General features: G+C 36.4%; 1 protein-coding gene across 2 annotated transcripts in view; it reads left to right on the plus strand.

Moving 5' to 3' along the window:
• The window catches only part of LOC149795263 (uncharacterized), an 87,985-nt gene that overhangs the window by 47,821 nt on the left and 12,495 nt on the right, over positions 1-27,669 (plus strand). For both annotated transcript variants that reach the window (XR_016422296.1, XM_089964995.1), the window contains exons 11-16: positions 2,575-3,494; positions 7,733-7,913; positions 11,399-11,448; positions 14,178-16,090; positions 19,538-19,833; positions 26,106-26,280. Coding sequence is in view for 1 of the 2 variants with exons in the window: in XM_089964995.1 (XP_089821121.1) it covers positions 2,575-3,494; positions 7,733-7,913; positions 11,399-11,448; positions 14,178-16,090; positions 19,538-19,833; positions 26,106-26,280 (3,535 nt within the window). In the remaining variant the exon portion in view is untranslated. The remainder of the gene's footprint in view (positions 1-2,574; positions 3,495-7,732; positions 7,914-11,398; positions 11,449-14,177; positions 16,091-19,537; positions 19,834-26,105; positions 26,281-27,669) is intronic.

Consider the following 27,669-nt stretch of genomic DNA (forward strand, 5'->3'; position numbering starts at 1 on the left):
AATTTTGTTTTGTTTTGTCAATAAATGTAAATTAAAATAAAATTAGACTGCAGCAAGATCAAAGGTTTGTTAGGAAAATAATATTGAATGAATGTAACTTCAAAACAGAAATACAGTTGTACATGAATATAAATTATGATAAAACAAAAAAATAAAAAACAGTTGTTTTCAAAAATAAACATAAGCAAAAATTTAACAAATATTTTAAATCATAACACATTGATTTTACATTGATTTTACTCATAAAGATCCTCATGAATAAAGCCAGCAGTATTTCTCATTCAGTTGTGACAGAAACTCTGTTGTGCTTTTCCCTTTCACAATCTCTATTTTGTAATTTTACTTCCATTTGTTTCTTCAAATATGTTACCTAATTGTAATACATTAGGAGTAATACTGTTACCTCACAAACTCCAGGTAGAGAGCAGCAACATCCATAGTAACAGTCTCACATATTAGAATTACAGACTGGCTGTGTGGATCAATATCCCTTACCCCATTTCAATTCCAAGAACCAGACATCATGCCAGCCAAGAAGGCCATGTTCCTTCATGACTGGGTTTGGCCATAAAACTCTGATTGAAAGGGGTCACAGCCATAATCAATCATATAGTGTCTGCCACCAGAAACAAACTTGGCCAATTCCATAACTCGCATACTGCTGCTAGGTACTTCCTGCATAAAATGACCTGATTATTGCCGTAATATCCAAGAACCCTTTTCATGAAACCACTTATTCAGCTGACTAATCTACATAGTGCATAGTGTGGATGATATCCAGTCTGTACAGCCAATCTCATGGAATCAAAACAATCTGAGTATTTCCTTATATGGATTACTCCACTCAGATGGTAAATCTTGGACCAACCTCATTAGTCTTGCAACAGAATCACCAGGAATTGAGATATTCCCTTACCTGCATTAAGCAGCTACAAGGGCAGATGTTTCATCACAACCCAGAGTTACTGAACTTTCATGTCTGGACCTTAGTAAAATATGCCCATAAGAACAAACAGTTCTCAAACAAGTGGTGGAGAATCCCTCCAGTGAGTTGACCATCTATCCTAGAGCATGCAAAGGCAATGCAGTATTATCTCAATGTCATGCACAAGAGCACTTTCTAGCATTGTTGGCATCTATACCGTGATAGCTAACTTCCACTGGCTCTTTGATGAGAATCAGTTAGCACCAATCACAGTTAAACCTACCATTATTATGGAAGAGAGGATATTGCACAGACCTAAGACCTATCTGATCTTGGGTAGTTGTCTTCTGGACTTGAACTTGTTCAAAATCAAGTCCATTTTCTACCTGACCTGAATAATTGCTTTTTTTTAAAATTTTGTAAACAACTGATACATAGCTAATATTTTCTCTTTGAATATGGGTTAACTGTTAGGATTATTATCTTTGCCTGAGTCAGGACATTGTGTTTATTATATTCTTCATTATAATTTTAGTAATAGATTTTCTGAGTATTTATCTTGTAAACATTTTGACCCTTCCAGAATGAAATTTTATATTAGGTAATAGTTTTAAGTAGAAGACTATATAATCTTGTTGTTCTATAAATTATTCATTTGTGGTATAATATCTTGAAATCTTTGTTGTGTCCAACGTTTCTTTTGGGCTGGAATTTATTTATTGAAATTATTTATTCACTGGAAATACCAAGTGCTCATTAAAACAACATTCTTGCAAATAGAGACTGAATTTATAGTGGAGTTTCAAAGGAAGATATATTCTTGGATTGTTCTTTTGTGATCCAACAAAAGACTTGGCACCTGACCACAACACGGGTCACCACCGTTACATCAACACTTTCAGCATTGGATTTATTTTGGAAAAACACTTAAGTTTATATAGAACTTTAATCTTTAGGACTTTTGTCAGTAATTCTAGGATTATTTGGGATTTAATTTGTAATACTGTAAGTTCTTTTTTACATTTTTCATTACAAAGCTTTTTTTGCTTCTCACTCTTTTCTATTACTTACTTTAAGACCATAGAGTTGTAATAATACACTTCTCCAGTTTCAGTCAGAGGTCATTCATCTCACTTATCCTAAATGGCTCAATTCGATCTTGAGGAACCTTTACCGGTGTTGCAAAAGGTTACTTTTCAAGGTCATTTGACAACTTCACAAAGATGTAGCTTCATGACTTCTGCTGGATTTGTGTGAGGGAAACTGTTTCTGTTTGAAGCCTCTTCTTGACATGCGTCTTTTTCTATATGGGTTATCTAGAAGCTGTGTCACATTTCTTAAGGGACAAGATGGTCTCCTCTGGGGATGTATCTCCCTCCACCTCTTGACCTATTCTGTTAAGGTATTATAATTGGGTAACATATTTAAAGAAGGAACCAATTTTTTCTAGTAAAATAAATTTCTTCAATAATACTTACCTAATCATAATACACAGACATCCTCCCATAGTTATATCCATATAGAGAGTATGCCTTCTGCTCCAGTAGTAACTGACAAATTCACAGCAAAATATTGTGACTTTTCAAAATCAGTAAAGTTTAGTATTTGATCCTTTTTCCCTAAATTTACAGTTTCTCTTTTAATTACAGGATGAGAAGGAGAGGGCATTGTCTGAGAGCATTGGAAGTGGTCATGGTGTGGAAAATCGTCCTACTTCCACATCCAGTCAGGTCTCCCGTAACAGTGGAAGCTCTGACCGACTATCAGGGGGACCAAAGTCAGTAAAAAGCCAGGATTATGTAGATAGTGGAGTCAGCATCCATGATCAGCATCAGCAAGGAAGTGGCTCTAGCTCAAACCAGGGGGAACAGACCTTAGGTGACAGATTGTTACAAAACAGAATCATAAATCATGTACACACAAAGGATCCAGATATCAGAGATCCAGTACGTCAATCCAAGTTGATGTCTCACGTAGGGGAAAAGAAAATTTTGAGATCAGAATTTCTCCATGATGATTTAAATATTAGGGACCTGGAAGGGAGACATGAGAATTTTACTCACAGAGATCCTGTAGGATGGAAATCAGGGGATGAAAATAGAAGAGATAGGGAAGGAACAAAAAGGCTTTCAGATGAGAGATACACATCTCAGATGGGTGCTAGTGTGAGATCTGACCCAGGTAGTCAGTTAGTAGATTTACCAGATTTTCCACATGATGATTTGATCAAGTTCCAACCTCTACCACTTGAGAGGGACTATCCACGGGAAAGAATGCTCCTCAGTAGGTCTGATACAGATCTTGTAGCTCTTTCTCCACTTGAAAGTCAGAAATATTCATCTCCTGTGTTGCCAGGTGCAAGACTTATGGATTTTTCATCTCAGCCATCTCCTATCTTCTCAAATCATGATTCATTTAACTCTGCAAAGAAGGACTTCCATGTTGGAAGGTCTCATGATGGAGCATTACCAATGAGAGCAAGAGAGGACAGAGTAGAAAGAGAAATACCTTCTGCAGATAGACAGATTGAGGGACCAAGAATTGAGCAACAAAGACCTCTGGAAAAAGGGTGAGGTTTGAAATATTCAAACTGTGTAGTGATGGATTGATCTATATAAAGTTTCTTTCTTTATATGTAGAAGACTGTATTGTTGTATGGTGTGAGAAATATTGTTTCTTTTTACCAACGCCATTTGCCTGTTTGAAAATGACAATGATGTTTTGATTTATTCCTTTTACAGAAAAGATGTTTATTGAATGATTAACATTTTAAATAACAGAAATGTTATGGGAGAAAAGCCAAATTAGGTCACTTTTCCCAGTTTTTCATGCTAGAGTAATCTTATATTTTCAGCAAGTAATTTCTTCCACCCTCAGCATTTTGGGCAATATTTCAGCTTGACTCATGAACAATTTTATGTGGATAATCAAAGTAACTCAAAATTTCACTGAGGACGAATCACAAGATGGGTAATTATATCATACTAAAAATAGTTTGACTTATTTCAAGGCGGATAAGTTGAGTGGTTTTGTATTTTTAGCTCATTGTTCATTACACCCTAAATTTCAAATACACTTATGAAAATTGGTATGTGATACACCTCAAGGTGAGTAACTTAAACTACTAATCAAAAGTAGGTCACTGTGACCTAATTTTACAGGCTTGATGTAACCTATGTTAGAATTTTCCTGCATCATTTAATTGGTATGAAAACCAAATGACAGTTGTCATGCCAATCATGGCTAAGCAAAAAGAACTCCACCTGCCTACTTTTTAGCAGTGTAATATTGGTCTTTAACATCCACTGATAGAAAAGGCAATTTCTTATCGCCAGATAAAGGGATTAATTAATGTGTGTTCAGAAATACTGATATATGATTGGTATGACAGGGATGCACAGCTGAAAAAGTTACTGATTGAACTGGCACATTTAGTTCACACTTTTGGCTTCTTATAGCTTGTTACTTGCTCCTTATATTAGTGGCTACTTGTAGACAACTGAAGATTGTAGGAACAAGTTTTAGCGGCACTAATAAAATTATTCCATGAAACTTCAAGTTCATGATTTTTGGAGGATATATAATACATGTTTTGTTTATTTCAATATAAGAGTGCATTATAACCAGAATCAAATGAAGACATGAAGAGCAATATTATAATGAAGGAGACTTGTACTCAATTTTGATTGGACCATGGTCAGCTAGTGATGTTATTTGAATCTAAAACTATATTGCAATATTGCCACTTTTATATGACATCGTGATATTATTACAAAGTTGATTGTGTCAGATTAATTAAAATTGAGAAATAAGTCATTACAAAGCTCACTAAAAATGGGTCTAACCAATAGCCAAGGTCAAGGTTACAGTTTACAGCTTGTGGAAAATTCCATTCTCCGTCATCCACTGACAGTTGCATGTAGACTTGTTATCAATATCTGTCAAACATATATGAATTGAACTAATGCTGAGGGAGGACACAACTGATCATAGACAGTCAGCAAATATAATTTGTACATTGATAGTCTGTATTATGTGGTGATTGGAATCATATTTACATGGGCTTGTGGGGTTGGTGGCATATCTCTATCTATATGATATTGCTTATCTATTATTATTTGCTTATGTCATCCCTGTGCCAAATCAGATGATGATTCTATGGGATGGAGATATGTGCTAACATCAGTATGGTCAACCTTGATTTTAATACTCTCCTACATATATTTTTTTTTATTTTGGTCAAACTTTCAGCGTATATGAAGGCTTTAAAAACATTGCCAAATTTAATCTATCTTTTCTGATGTGGATGAAATAAGGGAGAATTTCATCCCTGTATGAAGATTTCTTTTGCTGCATAAGCTCTACGTATGGTTCTATCCCATAAGCATTATTCTATCTTCAGTAGAACAGAAATACCTTTATAGGCAGTCTACTGCCTGCACATATTGTTTTGTGTTGAAATCTACTGATTTTAAAAATGAAGAGAGTTGTTGGTTTCATTGTGTTAAAAAGGATGGTTTATTTACGTTTTTTTATTGACATATATAGAAACCAGTCACATCCAGTCTGTTGAGTACCACAACTGTTGCACCAGTTCAATGACTGGTGCAGCATGCTGAGTAATCTAATTATAAATTATGACATAACTGCCATCATACACAAAAGTCTGTAAATTGATTACTTTGTTGATATTTATTAAAGTGCTATAAAGTAATAAAGTGATTAAAAGTGATCAATAATGGCTTGCGAGATATTGATTAAAAGTCAGCTGACCTTTTGCATGAGCAACATAAAAAAGAAAATTACCTTGGCAGAAACATTTGTATAACCATTTAAATTTGTTTTTAGTCATGTTTAATTGCCACTGTATTCTTCAGGGTATTTTAAGAGGAATATGTCAGGGAATCTCCAACCTCTTTTTGATCATTTCATACCAAAATGCGGAAATGTGTCCTTTCTTACAGTGTTAGCAAACCATCAGCAAAAAACAATGGTTGGAAATCAGAGTTTAAGTTAGTGCAGGGAATTAGCAAATGTCTCAAGTTGGCATTGTTTATTTCATGCAAAGCAGATTTTAAGATAGTGTATGGAACAAAAAATTATATGATCAGATTTATTCAGATTCCATAACATAGTGGAACTCTGATCTGGATCAGGGAACTGTTGTGAGCTTGTACAGTGAGAAACTTAAAAATCACTATAAGTGTCATCAGTAGATACCAGATAATAAACTTGTAAAGATAACTAATAATGCTCGTTGAATTATTAAAAAAGTCTTTGTACTCAACAATGAGATATACAACTCGTACTTTTTCATTTAATTGATAATGCCATGAATCATGTTAATTAATGTTGTAGCATTGCCATTAGAATCTGATTCACATGCAGAGCTTGCTGTTCAGTTATAATAAAAAAGAATACATATTGTTGTTTTTGTTTTAAAAAAAGCATACTGGTAATATTTATGTTGAAAAAAAATTATACAGATTTAAAACCTAATCTCCTGATCAAAACAATTGATTTGATGTCCTGGTCTCTCACATATATGGTTATCCATGACAAGTTTGTAAATGTATTTAAGTAACAGTCACTTTGATTTGCAGTATTTGTGGCTGTGTTGTACACTTTTTTGCACATTTAAAAAAAAACTCCTTATAGACTTAGTCTAAAATAACTGATATTGAAAGGCATGTCAGCATTGTACTGCTGTAAATTGTTGCATTTGTATGAATCAGTGTGCATTAAAAATTAAATAGCCCCCATTGGTCAGAAGGTCAAAGATCAGTGTTACTATGACCAAAAGAAGACAAATGATTTCCATACAGTAACATTAGTTCTACATCCCAGGCCTGGAACACATTTTTTTAATGGTTTGCACATAGGGTAAAAAAGAAGCCTATCAGTGTATTGGTTAAAAGGCCAGAGGTCAAGGTCACATTGATTAAAGATTAAAAATGATTTCTGCACAGAAGTCTTAGTTCAACATCCAAGACCTGTACCAATCTTTGTGGATGCCTTGTAGTCGGGGTTTGAAACGTTCCTATTGATTTTAGTGTCAAAAGAAGGGCAAGTTCATGGTGGTTGAAATATGAAAAATGGTTTCTGCATACCAGTTTTATTTCTCATCCATTTACTTTCACTTTTGATGATGACTTGCACTCTGGTTCTAAAGAATCTATGGATTGTGGGGTCCAAAAGTTGAAAGGTCAAGGTCATTTTTCTGAAAGACAAAAATATTGCTTGCATAATAACTTTAGTTATTGACCACATACCTTGACCTTGGTGGTTGAGATAAGGGATAGGCCAATCAATTTGTGGAACCATAAATATCAAAAGGTCATTATGACTCAATGAAAAATAGGTCTTGAGTTAGTTCTTTGACAAATCATTGTATACAGCTTGCAGACAGGGTAAAAAAGAAACTGTAGATTTTGATTCTAAAGATTAAAGTCATGGTGAGTCTAATAAGAAGATAATAATTTCTGTATAATATTTACTTCTAAACTGCATATTATATTTGAGACCCGTCGGTTAATAATCTCTAGTTAACCATGCCTTATAAGTGCCAGCATGGACAACTATTAAACTTAGGTCAATCACATATTATCCCATTCACAATAGTCTTGTTAAACAATAAATTTAATTTAAATTGCTTTTCAGAATGTTAGAAACGAATATCAATACTTAAAAAGAAATTTGTTTTAATTATTTGACTGAATTTTTTGCATACATACATAGTTTTTATTGTACATTATTTTTATTACACATGTACTTTTTTAAGTATATGGTATATTTTTGTTTGATCAGTGAGGGCCTTCCAGTGATCAGAAGGGAAAGAATCAGATCCCCAACCATAGAAACTGAAAGAGCTAGGATTGTCTCCCCTGAATCTGGTTCTATTCCTACTATGGTACAATGTAGAACTGCCAAGAGCAGAGACTCACCTGCTAACTTTCAGCCACTAGTTCCTCTTTACATCCGAGAAAAGGTAAAATGAAATATTGTTTGCATATTATGATGACAGTATAGATTGTAAGCCTATCATGTCCAAGAGGGGTGGATGGTCTGTTGTTTTTAATTTAGCAAGATCCTTTGTCATTTTATTTCCCATTTTAAAATTAAACTCTTGGCTTCCTAGCCATGATATAAATAACCAGAATGCCTGTTAAATATTCATATGATTGCAAGCCAACTTTGATAATATGAAAACAATCACTTTTGCAGGCTTCTTGCATGTATACACTCTCCATCATATTGTGTGTATACAATAGAGAAACAGTTGCCATGCTGTCATGTACACATTTAAAGACATTTATTTCACAGCTGAAATCTAGTGACCTTTTACTGGACTTGTACATTTATTGCCAGATTTCACAGCAATTCTGACATCTTTATAGGTTACTGCATTTATATGGAAAAATATGAATGAGTTTTTCGGATGGAAATACTGCACAACCTTTGGAGCAGTATATTCATCTGAAAAACCAAGTTCATATTTTCCCATACAAATGCAGTAACCTTTTTATTGTATGCTTATTTTCTTATTCTACCTAAGGCTTAATTATGTATACAAAAATACACTATACGAAACAAAGTAACTGAATGTATACTGTATTCTAAACTAAATACACAAGTGCAGATTCATCATTACACAACAACGTTATTAATGTGCACTTAACTCTGCCCAGATAAATTTGAACTTAGTCGCGTGCCAGATATAACTTTCAAAAGAAAATGACATTTTGGTCTACTTAAAATTGAAATTTGGAGTTGTATTGTGAATGAATATTGCAACAACTTTTCCATTTGATCTGGAATTAATAGATTTTGGTATTTTTGTCATTTGTACGAAAATTTTGTGATTATGGACTTAATTTATTTGCCAGTTCTACATGAAGTACATTAGATTTCATCGGCGATGGAGCAGCATGTTGACTTCTGCAAGTGTACTTCTGTTTTTCCATTGAATGTTTGAAATCATAATTTGGGAAACATATGAAGTCATTCAATTTCAATTATGAAAAAGACTCTATGGAATATAATGTTTATTCATTTTGAGTGCAGTAAGGAGGGTGTAATTGCACTTGGAATATAGTTGAAATTACATTAGAATTTTGAAATACATACTCAAGCTTGAGAATCCTTGACAAGGCTCATGTAATTCGGATTTGCAGAACTAAGAAAGTAAATTTTGAGGAAATTCAGGATGTAAAACTGTAAGTATATTTTTTGCCATTCTTATTACCAGCTAAAGGAGACAGTTTATGCCTTGTAACTTGCATGTTATTTGTAGGTATCCACCAGTTTTATAAAATGTGGCATCTATCGCCAAAATCCAAAACATTGTATCAAAAATGTTAACGCAGAATGTAGCAAATCAGCTTGTATGTGGCAGTTCATTCAGAAACAAATTTAAACAACCAAAACATAAAGCGTCCGCTGCACGAGTGTACATGATTTGTTTACAAGATAGTTCCTAATTCTCTATTGGGCACACATGTCCTGCACATGAGTGCAATACAAAGGTGTGCAATATTGTAAAATACTGAACAATTCTGACAATGTTAAGTTAACAGAGAAAAAAATGAGCGTATAATAAGTTGATAATATTTTTGCAGAAGTCCATCTATCCATCTTGTGTCAACACTTTGTTATTTAGAAAGTCATATGGAGAACTAAATCTTTCAGTAAAGATTAAGTTACTGTGACCTGTTTTTCGTGGTCCAGTAGTATGTGTTAACCTTTGTATTTAGGTAAAGTGGGAATTATTCCTGATGGAGTCATATCATTTGGTACTGCAAACATCAGTGAAAACTTGGTCATTGTGATTTTTTCCCCTGGTTCAGTAAAATATTTTTGCTTACCTTTGCATTGTGTGCAATTTCTATTGATCAGGGTTTGTGTTTCGGTCATGTTCTCAGACACATTTGCTTGTAGCATCATATAGGTTGGTTCAGTGGTTCAGTGGTCCCTTCTTTTGAGGTCTTCTCTCCTGCATCGAAGATGGTGCCTGTGAGGATGTTGCCTTATAAAAAGGTGGCCTTTCTTCTAGGGTGGGGAGGAGAATTGATGAAAATGTATAATTTTGGTATCCAGCAAATTGGCCTTGATAGAATTGGGGCCTCAAGAGCTTGTTTTTCATGCTACCAGGAATCAAGAAAAAGAATGAATAGGGTTTTTGCCAACTGGGAATGCCCATTAATTTTGAAAATATTTATCATAGTTGGGTAGAAACTGAGAATTTTCATTTGCCTCTTGATCACTAAAAAATATTAAATTGAGTCGTAATTAAACTGATCATGAGTTAGATTTATAGTTTTTATCAGAAATATTACCTCTTACCAGAATTACTATAGGATGATCTATTGTTCATGTTACATCTGTCTGTCCATTAGCACAAATTTGATATTGCAACTTCTCATAAACTATTTGGGAGATTGCCATGTAACTTTATACACACTTTCATCCCATGGTCTTGTTAGTTCTAAATGAAAATGCTGCTGCTCATAAATCCATTGTGGCAACCACAGTGGTCATCATGAAAATCATTATCGTAACACCTCCTGGTTGGATGGTCATATTGTCATATCAAAATGCGTATTTTACTAAAAGACTTCTTATGATGTGTAGTTGGTATGGTACTAGATGAAAATGGGGCTGATCTCCTTTCCAATATGGCAGCCAAAATGGCCAACTTGAAAATCTTGTTATTGTTACTTTTTCTGAACAGAAAATCATTTTGACATCAGGTTTTCAACAGAAGACTTCTTATGATGTCTTGTTATTGGTTGATTGGTTTTATGGATTTAACACCATTTTTCAGCACATGATAAGCTTTGCATGACAGCCAGTATATTTGGTGAAGGAAGAACCCAGAGAAAATCCAGGAAGAATCACAGCTGGCAGGCTTTCTCACATACCTACATTGCTTGAGCTGAGACTCGAACCACTCGAACAGAAGTGAGATGTCAGTGATCTGTAAAGGCAAGTACCTTAGACCGCTGGGCCACCTAGGGCCCCTTGTCAGGTTGTTCTTAAATGATAATGGTGTCAGTATTGTATCCAATCTGGTATCCAATATGGCCACCACAAAGGTCATCTTGAAAATCTTGTTGTGATGTTGTCACTACTCCTGGATGGATTGTCATTTTAACATGGCATTTTCAATGAAAGACTTTATACAACTTTATAATTTCTGCCAATATAATCCAAACTAAATTACTGCCAAATACAAGTGTAATACTGTCACTGTTATACATGCACCAATACATGGAAATGAAGGATTTCAATAGATTACTATAACAGTTGCTTGGTGGAGAACAGGTAGACAGATAAGCATGTATATCCACAGTATGTAAAATATATGACTTGTAAAATGTGAAATCATGGTCCAAGGAATGTGGGATTGGGTGTTTCATTGGTCTAGATATAGATTATATTTACTTGCTACATATATTCTTCTCTTTTTTATAGGAACTTGAGCGAGAGCTGGAAGACCTAAGTAGAGAGGAGCTGTTTAAATTGTGAGTAGCATTATGTATTATATGAAAAGATTTTCTATCAGGAAAATGTACCCTTGAAATACAGGACTTTTATTACAGGAAAACAAATTATATATAATTTTAGATTCAATCAGTTTGGTTATACAGCTAGTTATGTAGATTTAAAAAGATTATTCCAAAAAGATATAAATCTTTTTTTTTCTTTTCTTTTTGTTCATGCATTTCGATGTACATACATAGCCAAAACATTTTTCAGATATAATACTCAGACATTTTAATGCTGTCCATGACCTTATAATGGCACTGTCTTGTAGTGAAGTACATGGCCTTATAATGGCACTGTCTTATAGTGAAGTACATGACCTTATAATGGCACTGTCTTATAGTGAAGTACATGGCCTTTTATAATGACACTGTCTTATGAAGTAAATAGTCTTATAATGACAGTCTTATGGTGAAATACGTAGCCTTATAATGACGCTGTCTTATAGTGAAGTACATGGCCTTATAATGACACTATCTTATAGTGAAGTACATGGTCTTATAATGACACTCCCTTATAGTGAAGTACATGGCCTTTTATAATGACACTCTTATAGTGAAGTACATGGCCTTATAATGACACTATCTTATAGTGAAGTACATGGACTTATCTTGACACTGTCTTGTAATGAAGCACATGGCCTTATAATGAGACATTCTTGTAATGAAGGACATGACCTTATAATGACACTGTCTTGTAATAAAAAACTTGGCATTATAATGACACTGTCTTGTAATAGAGTAATTGGCATTATAATGACACTGCTTTGTAATGAAGTACATGACCTTATAATGACATTGCATTATTATAGTGAAACATGTGGCCTTATAATGAGACTGTCTTGTTAGGAAGTACATGGACTTAAAATGGCACTGTCTTGTAATAAAGTACATGGCCTTATAATGACACTGTCTTGTAATGAAGTACATGGCCTTATAATGACACTCTTGTAATAAAGTACATGGCCTTATAATGACACTGTCTTATATTGAAGTACATGGCCTTATAATGACACTGCCTTACAGTGAAGTACATGGCCTTGTAATGACACTTTCTTATAGTGAAGTACATGACCTTGTAAAGACACTATCTTATAATGAAGTATATGTCCTTATAATGACACTGCCTTATAGTGAAGTATGTGGCCTTATAATGATGCTGTTTTATAGTGAAGTACATGGCCTTATAATGACATGGTCTTGTAATGAAGTACATGGCCTTGTAATGACACTGACTTGTAATAAAGTACATGGCCTTATCTTGACGGGGCCCCAAGTGGTCTAAAGTGCTCACTGTTCCGGATCACTGCCATCTCACCTCTGTCTGCGTGGGTTCAAGTCCAAGGCTCGGCTAGCATGGGTGCATGGGAAAGCCTGCCAGTAGCTTCTCGTGGGTCGGTGGTTCTTCCCTGGGTTTTCAAGGGTTCTTCCTCCACCAGTTATACTGGCCGCCATGTATAGCCTATCTTGTTGTAGGGTTTAACGCCATTTTTCAGCACACAATAAGCTATACATGGCGACCAGTATTAATGGTGGAGGAAGAACCCAGGAAAATTTTGGAAAGATCCACTGACCCATGAGAAGCTACTGGCATGCTTTCTCACATACCCACATTGGCCGAATCGGAGACTCAAACCCATGCAGCTAAAGGTGAGATGGCAGTGATCTGTAACAGAGTGCTTTAGATCACTCAGCCACTCTGGGCCCCTGAAAATCTAGTTATTACAACTTCTGAACAGAAAGTCATATGAGCATGAGGGTTTTCTCCAGAAGAATTCTTATGATGTCAAGTTAATTCTAAATGAAAATGGTGCCATCCAGATATCCAGTATGGCTGTTACAGATTTTTTTAATGTATCTAAATGAAAATGGTGCCTTGCAGCTTTCCTTTTTGGCTGCCACAATGAACATATTAAAACCTTGTCACTAGTTCTCTGAATGCATGGTAATATATTATATTAGCATGGGGTTTTCACAAAAATTTGCCTAATGGTGTTTGACCTTAATGAAAATGATTGTAATCTTGCATTCAATATTCAGTACTCAGCAAATAAAGGCATGGTCAGATCAGTATGGAGTTTTCATTAAAACACATCTTATGATGTCTAGTTGGTCCTGTAATGGTGCCATTCTGACATGTATATTGGCCACCACAGCAGCAGCCATTTTGAAAATACTGTTCATGTTATCTGTTGAATGGACAGACAGACCTAGCAGCATGGGTTTTCATTGGAAGACTTCTTAAAGTCTAGTTGATCTTAGAAAAAATTGTGCCAATCTGATATCCAATATGGCCAACACAGTGGCTGTCTTCAAAATCTTATGGCTACTCATTACACTGAAAGTCCTGTCAAAATGAAGTTTTCACCAAAATATATTATGATATCTAGCAGGTTTGGCTGCCATAATGAACTTGTTGAAAATCTTGTCACTAATTCTGTTGAGTGGATGGCACTTTGAACATGGGGTTTTCACTAGAAGTTTCTAATGGTGTCAGGTTTGTCCTAAATGAAAATGGCATCAATGATACATCCAATATGGCTGCCACAGTGGCAAATTTGAAATTCTGATCTCACAAGAGTATCTGAGATGGTTTCAACATTCAGCAAGAAAAGAAGACATTGTGTTACCTTGAATTCCTGAAAATTCTTTTCAGCCAGTAGAATGTTAATTCCTTTGAAGGACTCTTGTTGTATGTCTGTTCACAGGCAAGAAGCACATGGAACCCAGGAGAAACACAGAGAAGTCACAGATGAAGAGTTTGAAGACAGCTTTCCACCAAATAAAAAGGTACAAGTTTTACGTGAGGTGCTGGAAGAGGATGTTATCGAGGGTATACCACCCAATATCAATGATATGTGGCACAGATTTCAGGAGCTCAACCAGAATCCTAGTGACAGCAGTCTGAACAGCTCTCGTATGGATGCATTATCAAATCTTCTACGCAACCCAACACATCACATGGTAAATAGGTATTTGCAGGAGAAAAATGAAGAGAAGGAAAAGCAGAGACAGATGACCAAGAAAAAGGTTGAGTCCCAAAAGGAACAAAGGCAACAAGAAATGGACATGGACAAAAGAATTTTGGAGGAACAATTGGCTCAAGAAAGAGTTGCCAGGCGAGAAGAGATGAGGCAGCGACATGGATTGAGTGAAGAGGAGAGCAATGGAAGTTATGCAGAAATTTTGATGGAAAAGGAGAAAAAAAAGAGCAAAGTGACAGCAACAAAGGAACAAACAGCCAAAAGAGACCACAGTCCTGGCAAGTTCAAAAGCAGCATCCATAGTCCTAAAAAGTCCAAGAAAGAGAAGGAAAACCAGAAGGAGGTTGTTCCTCCCAAAAGAGAAGCAAAGCAAGTGGATAGCATGGACACTCTGTTTTCAATTCCTGAGGATACTACATTAGAGGAAAGTCCAGACAAGGTTAAGGAGTCTTCACACACTAAAAACAAACAGCACAGGCAGAGGCATCTGATTGACCCACTTATGAAGAAGCTTAAGGAGAGGATTGAGTCACAGAGAACAAAAATTAGCAAAGAGAAAAGTAAGGAAGTCAGAAGGTTAGAGAAATTGAAAAAGTTAGAGATGCTATTATCTGCAAAGACAAATGGCAAACTCTCTGACCAGGCCATAGATGTGGAATTGAATTATGTGTCAACTACTTCAACTTGTCAGTCAGAATCCACAGATTCTACAGAGCTTACACTCACAGCAGGGTCAGTAGTAGAATCAGATGTGTTATCCCAGGGTTCAACAACAGCAAAGGAGAGTAGTCTGGAGTCATGGAAAATGAATAAAGATGAAGAGCTGAGAGAAACTCTGTTGAAGTTGAAAAAGGGGGAAAAGAACCGAATGCGTGTCCGATATGGGCAGGATGACTCGGAGTCTCAGTCTGATAAAAATTATGAAAAAGTTAATCTCAAAACAAAGATATCTGAAAAAAAGGGCTCAGAGAAAAGGAGCTCCGCAATAGAGAAAAAAGTGAAAGATTTATCTAAGAAAAGAAGTAGCGAAAAGCAGAAAGCAGTCCATATAGACGAACTTACCAAATCCCCACAGATTGATAAAGAAAAACTTGCAAGAGATATTCTGAGACAGATTCACAGGGAAAGAAGTAGGTCACCACATGCAAGGAGAAGAGACGTGGGAACCAATTTTCCATCACCAGTATTTGGTAGTCAATCATCACAGAGGTGTTTTAGAGTCCCAAAGATGGTCTCAGAGGCCATACAGACGACCCCATCTGTTCGTAGTGGAAGTCCAACACATGCATATGAAGAAGTACCAGTCACACCAGTGCCTTTGATGTCACCTGAGGTGAAAAGGAAGGTATCTCCTTTAGGGAGGCCCACATCTCATTCCCCCATTTCAAAACAAAGGCAGAACACTTGCTTGCCAGAAGCAAGACGACCACAGTCATTTTCCCCAGACGAGAGACATCACTCTTCATCTCACTCTCCTAGTACTAAGAAAAAGACAGCATCTCCTGCTTTGCACCCAAGTTCAAGGTTAGCAAGACAAGGACCAAAGTTTGATACTCCTCCACCAAAGTCACAGATGTTCACACCAGAATCACCCAATGAAAATGAGGATCCAGCTAGATCAGATGTCCCCAGTGGAGGTAAGTATTCTGTACTGGTACCATAATTATAAGAGTCAAAGTGTCACTATGGTAACTATTTAATTTTGATATTCTATTCTAGTCATTGAAACAAAACTCGGCTCACTCTCATGCAGAAGTTATATCGTAATAAGAGTGTATACCTTTTGGCTGATTTTCAAATTTGAAAATATTAGCTATGTTAAATATATTTAGGTAATGTAAGCAATGTTTGTTGAAAGTGGACCCTGATATGATGAAGATATAGGTTTAAGACATTCTGTAATGCAACTCAGCAGATAGGTGGATTCATATGTCCACAGCTAACATTATTAATTTTCTAGCAGTATCCAACCTTTCACATTCGTACTGATTCTTGTTTTCTTTGGTATAATTGTCCTTTGATACTCTGAATTCATTTTCATATGTGTATACCTGCCATAACACGTGTTGTACATAAGACAAGATTTTTTTACTCCCAAACCTTCTGACATTGTCATATTTTGTAAAACACAGTTTTCAGTATCTTAGTTTAAAAGAGAGAGAGAAGAGAGTGAGTGAGTGAAGTGGAGTGAGTGAGTGGAGTGAATTAAGTGATGCCTGTAACATGTATTAACAGCAAACAGTTCTGCTTAATACTCATGGAAAACTATCACCTAAGGTCAGATTATACATTTGATTTGTCACAGGTGATCAAGAGTTAAGATGTAAAGAGAAAAGAAGTCACCCATGCACAGATTTCTAAACAACTGACAATAGTTGGGTTGATATTGTGTTGTGAATCCTTGTTGGAACACCCATTATACTAATTTGCATACATAATGTACTCAGAGTGGAACAACCCAATTCATGTGAAGTTAGGTAAATCAGAGAGCTGTTGAAGAAACCAAAGTTATTACTCTTCATTGCCTTGAATGATAATGTTCAAACCATCAGTACTCAAATTTGAATTTCCAGTAATTTTCTGTATGCTTACACAAGTAGATAACTTGTTCAAAATTGTAAGTCATTGCTTTTTGGGGGGTCACATGCATTGACCCTCCCCCATGGGACCTCAGGTGCATATTTCAAGTGTCAGACACAACTCAAAACTTTATGGGAGGTCATCTAATTTGTTTTTGGGCTTCCAAGTTTCTTGAATTTTTAAATTTAATGACTTGACAAACTATGACACACATATGAGTATAAAAAGGACTTTGTTGTCATTTTGCAAGACTATGAATAATGATAACTTTTTGAAAACAGATGCATGTTTCGTACATGGTTGAAAAACCCTCGAATTTGATGTTTGGTCTTAAAAAGCAAAACACATGGAAAAATCTTTTTATAGTCCTTAAATTTCCATTGACAACCTTTATAAACTATAAATGAATATTTGACTTAATAGGATTAAGTTATTTTTATATATTTAATTCTCGGATGTGGGAGGTCATGGGTTCGATTGCCAGCTGAGTCATACCAAAGACAAAACTGGTACTCACAGCTGCCTGGCATGGTGCTTAGCATTACGAGGTTAGTGTTAGGACTGGTCGGTCTGGTGTCAGGATAATGTGTCTGGGTGGGACATCATGCTACATGTGGCATGATGCCCCAGTGCTAGACATCACTATAAATGGCCACACTGCAGACATTATAGCAATATGAATGAAAAATTGTTAAAAGCTACGTTAGAAATCCAAATCACAAACAAACATATATTGAATTTTTTGTTGGAGGGGACTAAAACTGACTAATAATGAGCATTTGTATCCTTGATTTTATCACACATTGCATTTATTCAGATACCTAAAGTATTATGCAGTCTTTTTAGCCAGACTGCGATGTACTTTTACTTGAATTTCCCCAGGTATAGTTTCGGTGTCACCATCAGTAGAACGGTTGGTGCAAATGGTGATTGAAAGTGTGTAAAAATAGTTGTGTGCTTTAATGTTTAGGAAATGTGTGTTTAATTCCAAACGGTTATCAAATCCCAAATATTCATGGATTAGAGAGTTCAAAGGGGATAATGGCAAGTGTGGTTTGTGTAAAAAATTTATAGAGTTAGGGAAAATGAGCAAGTATGCCTTTTGCTTGCATATGAGAAGAATAGAACACAGTTTCTAGTGATTTCGAAATCCTCACAACTGTTATTGATGACTTCAAAATGAACAAAATACTACACTCAGATGCAAATTTCACCCCTCTCTTCTGTTGCAGATGATGGATCAAAACCTGTATTTTGGGCTAAATCTCCCTCCCAAGTATTCACAATTAAAATCTCAATGACCTATAATACCTTATGCACAGAAGGGGATGCTTCAAACAGTACCATCTATACTTGTTTATAAGTTGAGTCAAACTGCAGACAACAATGATCCAGATCTCCTGTTACATAATAAACTTGCAGATTGGAGTCTGTGATTTATTTTACTGATTACTTCTAACAAACTGTACAGACCCAGATCTACTGGCACATTGTGTGGTGGTAGATCTAGTTCTGTGCAGTTTACAGTTGGTTGCATCTTATAAGCAAGTATATATGATATTCTCAATCATAACTCTTTCAAATCAATAGAATCCATTTCATACATGTTTTTGGCAGTGTTTTCATGTCGAGAGAGGAAAACTCTGCCTCGCAATTGTTTGAAATAGACAGCTTTAAGGAACTTTTGCTGAAAGCTGCAAAGGAAATCAACTGTTTTGTGGATCATTAAATAGGGTTGTACAACTCAAGAAGACAGATGTTCATTTCCAATACTATCATGGTGACAGATTTACAACAAGCAGGGCTGTGTTATCCAGTAGGGCAATAGGCACTGTACCTAGGACCTTTGAATACACCGTGTTACTAAAAGTGTATACACAAAGAGGCAGAGTCAAGTCAGTGTCAATCATTTTAATAAAGAAGTGCCTAGGGCCTACAAGGACATTAATCTGGCCCTAACAACATGGTACATGTATTTTGAATTTCCGTTTCTTGGGCATGCAACTGCAGATCATGGTGAGTCATCACTTTCCAAGTGGAGTACAGATGGAGTTTGATAATTAGTAGCGATAGTAACGTTTGTTGACAGTCATTATTATATATATGTTGTGTATATTTCAGGACTTAAGCTTTTAACACTTTATTTTATGAGCTAGAAGATGAACAAAACACAAATACAGTAAAAGTGGTTTCAGAATTAAACTTTGAATGTCTGTAAGTTAATTTGAGCAAACCTCAAAAAAAGTTATAACAAACACTTGAAAGTCCTTACATTTGGTTTTGACATTTTGGTATGGACCATGAGTTTTTATTCAACATAGTATACTCTATATAACCATGTACATCCCTGAGACTGCCACAGTGTTTTTTTTTCAATTGTTGCCAGTTAAAATGACACTAGACTGTTAAAGTCATCTTTAAGGTTTCAGTAGTTGTTGTATATGTCAATCTTTGATAGATAATAAATTTATAGCTGGAATCATATTCATCCTTTTCTTTTGTAGGTGGTTTGGCCTGGTTTGTTCCACTAAAGGAGTCAAAGCCCTGGAGAAAACCACTGAGAGAACGTCAGGCTTTTGCTGTTCTTCAGGAACCTTGGCAACCACAGTCTGTCTCATCTTCTGTCTGGAAAGATATCATACATGGTGATGTACTGAAGGACAGATCAACAGAGGACAATGGTGTCATCAGGGATACCAAATTTTACCTAGATCGTCATGGTCATAGGATTGACGAGGTCTTGAGTGACTCGGAAGATGAAGAGGAGGATGTGAAATCTCTGACTAAGATGACTCTTCAGGTTAGTTAGAACTCTTTAATAAGAAAAGAAGCTTCAGTACATTCACTCTTTGAAATGACTTTGTATGTATGAGTTTATTCTGTTATACCATTGAGTTATTATCTCCATTTGTAGGAGATATCGATAGCATGTAGCCTGAATTCTGTTTTGACATTAACAATCACCAGAATCACTAAATGGCAATCAAGATTCTCATATATCCATTAATTGCAACATAAACAATGGATTTGTTGATTGAAAATTTGGGGGTTATGCTTTTCACTGCAAAGTTTTGCCTTGAAGTTGCTGATATCCACTAGTGTAACATATTTTTGGAGGTTGTATGAATGTTGAATGAATTATATTGCATAATAAAGGAAAATTATAGAAATGCATAGTTTGGCAAGATTATTACTCTGAAGAAGAAAAAAACATTCAGAAACAGAGGAGTTATGAAGAAATTACCATTTAAATGTTAATTACAAAGTTTGAAATTAACCAGATCGAGAATGCAAAATTCCAGAATGCAACTCATTTCTGGTAAACTAGATAATTGTATGTGTTAGTGTTTTTCTGAATAATTTTGGGCACTTCTTGGAAGATTCTATTGCTAACCTAGGAGTTAAATTTGGGTAGATATCACAGTGATAATATAGCAAAAATATACAAGGGTTGCATCTCATCACTCCCAGGTTTGATCTCTGATGCAAGCAAGTGAAAAGGGCTGGTGATTACATAGCAGTAAGTTTGGCGGTTTTCTCTACGTCCTAAACCTTGAAGTTCATCTTACCTAAACTGGACCAACCAGAGTATTAATCAAGAAATAATTTCATGCCTACATGTTTAAATTGCAGTATTAATGACAGCTATCTGTTGACAAGTTATCTTTATTTCAGTGATTTATTTTGATTCTGACATGAAAATTGAGCAAAATATTATTTATTTGCATCGATGGAACACCTTTTATCCAGTACTATATAGCATCGAGCTGAACTGTAAATGTTATCATTTTCGCTTACCATCAAAGCTTTCTTCCTGTTTAACTTAGAATTTGAATATACTGAGAGGTCATTTATATATGTGTTTATATATGTGGGCATAAGATTTCACACTCTTGAAAACAGATATATTGTCATCAGTTCTTAAATTTGTGGACTTAGCAATTTGGTTCCATTGTTTCCACAAATGGATGATTATTTTCTGGGTCTTTGCATGTTTAGTATGTGTCAGTGAGGAATTCAATACAAGTCTAAATGCCAGGAATAATATTGAATTTACACAGACTGTCAGAATTCTTTTATTCCACCTACAAACAAAGGAAGAGAAGGATTATACTGATGTCAGCTTGTCTGTCACACTTTAGTTCGTTAAGATATCATCATGAAATTTTGTATACTTTGGTATTATGACAAAACACTATCACCTGTAAAAAATGGAGTCTCTTGTCAGCATTGTAAAGGTTATTCCCGTGTTTTCTTTAACTCACCTGGTTGTAAGGCTAAATGAGCTGATGGTTATTCCCATGTTCTCTTTAACTCACCTGGTCATAAGGTTAAATTAACTGATGGTTATCCCCATGTTTTCTTTAACTCACCTGGTCATAAGGCTAAGTTAGCTGATGGTATAGTTCACTGTCCTGTGCCTCTCATCAGTCTTCCACGTGCAGTCAGGCCATGTTTTAATAGCAGTAACATGATTAGCTCTTATTATGTTGCTATTTTGTTCCTGGTGCTAGTCTTCTGACCGAGGTGAAAATTCTTGGAAGACTAAAATATAACAAACATTATCCCAATCTGATGCCTTTGTCACTTCTGATCAATCAGAATTTTGTCCTTGGATTTCACTGGTAAAACATGTATCTTTTTTCATTTTATTGATATTTTATCATAGGATTGCATATGTTAATTTAGTAGTGATGATATAATTTAATCCATTTTGGTTCAGATGTTTGAGTTTTAGCCTTGACATTCTTATTACATTATTTTTTGTTTGGTAATTTCTTTTAGCCATTTCAGCAATGCTGCAATGAGCTGTGTGTGTGTGTGTGTGTGATTAGGATTTTTAACGTAGGTTTAACAATTTTTTAGTCATATTGCTATGATGTCTGCAGTATGGCAGTTTTATAGTGATGTCTAGCACTGGGACATCATGCTGCAGACATGTAGCATGATGTCCCACCCAGTCACATTATCCTGACACCAGGCCGACCAGTCCTAACACTAACCTCTTAAATGCTGAGCGCCTAGCGAGGCAGCTGTTAGTGCCATTTTTACAAGTCTTTGGTATGACTCGGCTGGGGTTGAACCCATGACCTCTCGCATCCGAGGCAGACACTCTAACCCATATGTGTCAAACTCAAGGCCCGCGGGCCACATCAGGCCCGGCGTACAATTATATCAGGCCTGAGAGGTCTTGACCGGCGTACAATTATATCTGGCCCGAGAGAGAATTTTAGGCTATGGTGTTTCCCAATGCACACTTTGCTGAAAAACTTAGCTTACTTCGCGCCGAGTTCGCACGGCGCTTTAGTGACTTTGAAGCACAGAAAAGTAATTTCGAGCTGTTTCGTAACCCATTTGCCATAGACATGGAAACTGCACCTGTAAATTTGCAGATGGAGCTAATAGAGCTGCAGTGTAATGGGACACTAAAGGCAAAGTACGACACTGTGGGGCCTGCACAGTTCACTCGTTTCATTCCTGAAGAGATGCCCCAGCTTCGTCTACATGTGGCTCGAACCTTGAGCATGTTTGGTAGCACATATCTGTGTGAGCAGCTGTTTTCTGTGATGAAGATTAACAAAACATCACACAGGAGTCGTCTCACTGATGAACACTTGCAATCCATCGTGAGAATCTCAATGACACAGAACATTACTCCCAACATAAACGAACTTGTAGCCAAGAAAAGATGCCAAACATCCAGTTCTGACAAATTGGCATAAGAGCAAAAATGGGTATGCCAATGATTTTTTATTATTAAAACTTTTTTCTGTTTTAATTTATATTAATGTTTAAAAAAGGTTTAATTTTGCACTTATTGAATGTTTATCCTGTTCGGCCCGCAACCTTACATGTGATTTGAGTTTTGGCCCGCTGAGCGATAGAGTTTGACACCCCTGCTCTTACCATTAGGCGACCGGAGCAGTCTGCAATGAGCTGGTAAGTGTGGTCACAAGAAGTCATTGAGGGACACCCATCCCAATTGTTAGCATGTACCAAGTATAAATGCTTAGACATTCCCGTGAGGAGACATTGGCAACATAGTACTTTGCTGGATACTGGGTCTAGACACTGGTCAATGGGCAGGAGTTACTGAGTATGTCAGATACCAGTCATAGGTCATTAATTATCATTCAGTATTATGCCTCCTTAAAGGAAGGGGACCAGGTTAATATCATTGCATCTTTGGGGCTTGGGGACTTCCACCACCAGGCAGTGAGCCTGGATCATGACATTCTCCCACCATGGCATGATGGATGTATTTGCTTTGGTTTCATTAGCCAACAGATGGAGCTGACCAGTGGCCATTCATCACTCCAGTCAGCTACATTATCAAAGGAAACAGATGGGTACAGGACAATGCACTGTTATTTTAGTGTCCTCTAATTGAGTTCAAGGGGACACTAATTGATTTGGTGCCTTGCATCAAATAGAGCCCCCATATCTGTTGTGCACCAGGCAAGTGACAGAATATGAGGATATTTTGACAAGGCAGTCAGTGATGTTTACCACCATCTCCACCTGGAGCTCTATCTGAAACCATCTGAGTCTTTTGATGTGAGAATTTTTTCCAGTGTAGAGATGCACTTGGGTACACAAAAGAATGCTGTTTCTCCATTCAATGAAAGGGTATTACTCAGAGATTGGCATAAGTCCAGGAAGCAGTCAGTCAGCAGAGGAGATGGTCGATCCCATTTGCTGCTTTGTGTTCACTGGAGTCAGCAGGTAGTTTAATAAAATTCCTCAGCTTGGGCACTAAAGCCTCTTGGCATGGACTTGGGAGTGTCTTGGGTGAGTATCACTTTGGCTTGCATATAAATTAAAATGCTTGAGGCTATGGAGTTTAGGGCACACTGAAGGCTTCTCATTTTATTCTCCACAGCCTCCTTTAAGGTTTGAGTTTTTGTCTCTAGCATAATTGAGACACATGAGGCCATAGCCAAAACAGCAAGACACTCACTCTCACTGTTGATGGCACTGTTGGCAGAGCTACTACGTCATACTAATGGCAGATTCTTTGTTCAGCATTTGAGAGACCAGCAACACCAGTCCTTAACTGTGGGGTCAAGGTGTGGCTAAATAGACAAAGAAGTACCTTCATACCTCTGTGGTCATTGGATCACTGCCTTTTAGCAGGGATCCATTGGAACCATCAGAATCACGTTAGAGTTTCCTCTTTGCTAAATGGGGTGGTTATAAGTACCAGGGCAGGAAGTATCTAGATACTTCTTCTTCTCACCGCCTCCACAAAGGAGGTGCTAGGTGCCAAGCTGATGCATTGGTCCTCAATAAGAGACGTTTACCCAGCTTAACTATTATGATCTTCCACTTCTAATCAAGTAACCCGTGAATCTTTAAAAGTTTAATCTGGATTCATTATAGGTAAAGGTGTACACCATTCTAAGGAAGAGCATGTGTGTAAATCTTTGATAATCCTGGATTCTGTTCCCAGATTCTTTGGAAGAAAAGGGAAACATCTTCCCTCATTATCAATTGTCCCTTTAAAACAAAATCTTTGGGAAGAGCATTTCAAGACTGAGTTGGCAGTCTTGGTCAGGGGCAACATATAGTCAAACAGTTAGTCAGTTTTTAAGATGGATACCATCAGATCTTCATCTTTTTTTGTCTAGAAATTCCTGCAGTTTTGTCAGGACAAGGTATTTCAGTTTCATGCTCTTTCTTTTGGCCTAGATTCCTCACCCAGAATCTTTGGCAGGGTTATTGGAGTGATAAAGGTTCATTTAAGATTGTTGGGGGTCCTAGTCATCCAGTATTTTTACAACTGATATATCAACAGTGTTTTCAGACGCACATACTCAGAGAACTGTCATTCTGTTGTATAGTAGCAATTCATCCGTGTTTAATCCCCAATCTGGAGAAGTCAGTCTAATTCGTGCTTTAGATTTAATGTTCATGGGAATAAATTTCTCACAAAACAAGCGATGGTTTGTTTTCCATTTGTAAGGGTCATGCATATTCTTTTTGTGTGAAGGATGGCTGAAAGGAGTTCAGTGTCTCATTGCCTCTATCCCAGAATGTGGCAGCATATTTAGTTTTCCTGACTCTAAATTTTCTACTGGAAGCATATTGGAGACCTCACATGGACCCCTTTTCAACAAAAATTTTGTTGGGATCCAAAGTTTGCCACCATATCTGCTGGTGAAAGAATCAAGACAGGTCTCTAGTAAGTTCTAATTCCAGTTCCTCCATTAATGGACAGCTTTGATCAGGATGGACTTCTTTGTCTACTTAGGATTTATGTTTTGATCTGGCTCAATCAGGATAGAAAAGGAATGACAGGATATGTCTCTCTAGCCCTCTGTAGGGATTATAACAGATAATTTGTTATTTATAAGAAAGAAAAATATGAAAGTGTAATTGACCCAGGCTGGTCCAATGATAAAATAGAGATGACAATATTTAAAGGTTTGAGATAATTTACAGAATTTGTTTTCTTACGATATATGCAAGATTTCATATGAAAAATGGTGTACTGCTAAATTTTGTAAGCCAGGGGAGTAGCATCAGACCAAGTTGAGGCACTTGTTACACACTGTGTCATCCATCCATCATACTTTTCTAGGTAATATCTCCAAAAACATTTTGAAATATTATTATGAAACTTGGTAAGCATTTGTATAATGACAAAAGTTTGTGTCCTAAATAAGAGTAAGCTTTTAGAGGTGTCTTCCCATGTTTAAAAAATTGTATTTTCCTTCATTTCTTGCAGAGGTGGGTGGCCGTATTTTTATATTGTTTGAAGATACATTCAATAAATGTACTGGTTAACGATTGGATTGGAATATGGAAATGGAACATACCGGCAGAATTTATGTCATTAATAATGACAGACACCATATACTCATACATATTGTTGACCTGTGACACTAAATGACTACAACAGATTACCTGTCAGTTATTGTGGCTGTTTCAGGCATTCAAGCCTAGTTTATATAATTTCACAATATAATGAGTTAGATGGTCTATATCATCATGACAACTACTTTGTATCAGTATCATACATTGAGTAGAATGGAATCAATGTTAGCTTGAATTGTTTTTCCTTTCCAGGAAGCCTTTTTGACATATAAGCAGGATACCATTTCCAGGCTGCGTGAGCGTCAGAAGAGAGTAAATCTGGCAGCTGATGAGAGAAGGATCCAGGATACATTACAAAAAGAAAGAGAAGAAATATTTGCTGAACAGAAAAGAAAAGTAGCCAACCCTGAGGCTCATCCATACAGTGGTGAGTTAATGTTGTTGTTTTAGGGTTAATGCCATTTTTCAGCACACAATAGGTTATACATGTCAGCCAGTATAAGCAGTCGAGGAAGAACTGAAGAAAATCTGATAAGAACCAGCAACTCATGGGAGTTAAAAATATGTTATTGTAATATAAATTGTTACATATAATCACTATCAAAAGATGCTGAAATGGCCTATAGATTAGTGTGACAGAATTGTAAACAGATGGGTGCTGGTTCAGTTTCTGCCTGGAGTAGTCCAGTTTGGCTACCATGCTGTGTCGCAGGGCAAGGCACTGTACTTAAATTCCCCAGGGCATGACATAACTTTTCATGTGCCAAATACTGTCATGTTATAAGACTGGAGTTGACTAAATTTATAATGTATAAATCTCGACTAAAGTTGAAAGGCATGATAGTTTGATAGTCTGCGACCTGGAATAAAATTAGACTCTTAGAACAATAAAGATTTTCCTAAATTAGTTTCTTTGTTGATGTGTGATTTTCTTTTTCAAGCATTTGTGTAGCGGATGGGGGGAGTATTCATCAGTTTTGCAGCAGAGGTGTTGTTCTTGTTAGCAACAATGTTTTCTGTTCACATGTCAATTGGCTAGTCATGCCCAGCATCAGAGGCTGTGTTAAAGACAGTTTCAGTTTCTCTGATCTCCAGACAAAAGGGTCACCATGGTGATTAAAAAAGAAACTTGTACTCTTATTGTTGGAACCATAGAAATGGATGGCCTCAGTGGATGGAGGCAGTAGTTAATTAAATAACGTTTATTTGCTTGAGTGTATCAACCTGTGTAGCCCTGATATGAGAAATGCAACAAATCAAGATAAATCTGCCCCAATGTTCTGCTCTTAGGTGGATGGGTAGCATGGATGATGAATGAAGAAAGAATTGTCTTCTCTTATTGGAAAGCACACAAAACCAACAATCAGTAATGTGACACTTGGTCTCAAAAGGATAGGAATAATTCAGCTGTTTCACTCAGAAGAGGAAACTGTTCAGAGTCAAGGAAATCGACCACAATTTCTCATCGAATCAACTGATGAGAATTCAGAGCTAATCATGCTATAACACCTTTTGGACTTGGTTAGAGAGCAGCTAAAAAGTGTTTTAGAAAAAACCTAGTTCAGGCAGATATTTTGTTGATTGTGACTGCAAGGCATGTGGATAACATGCTTCACTACATTCTCGTGGGTCGATGGTTCTTCCCTGGGTTTTCCAGGGTTCTTCGTCCACCAGTTATACTGGCCGCCATGTATAGCCTATCTTGTGCTGAAAAATGGCATTAAACCCTACAACAACAACAACAACAACAACAAAAAGCTTCACTACAAATTTATTTGTCTTCACACAGTCTACCTACTCATTAAGAGGTGTCATG

The sequence above is a fragment of the Sinohyriopsis cumingii genome, chromosome 7 (genome assembly GCF_028554795.1).
Source record: "Sinohyriopsis cumingii isolate HCF-2022 chromosome 7, ASM2855479v2, whole genome shotgun sequence".
NCBI classification, from domain to species: Eukaryota; Metazoa; Mollusca; class Bivalvia; order Unionida; family Unionidae; genus Sinohyriopsis; species Sinohyriopsis cumingii.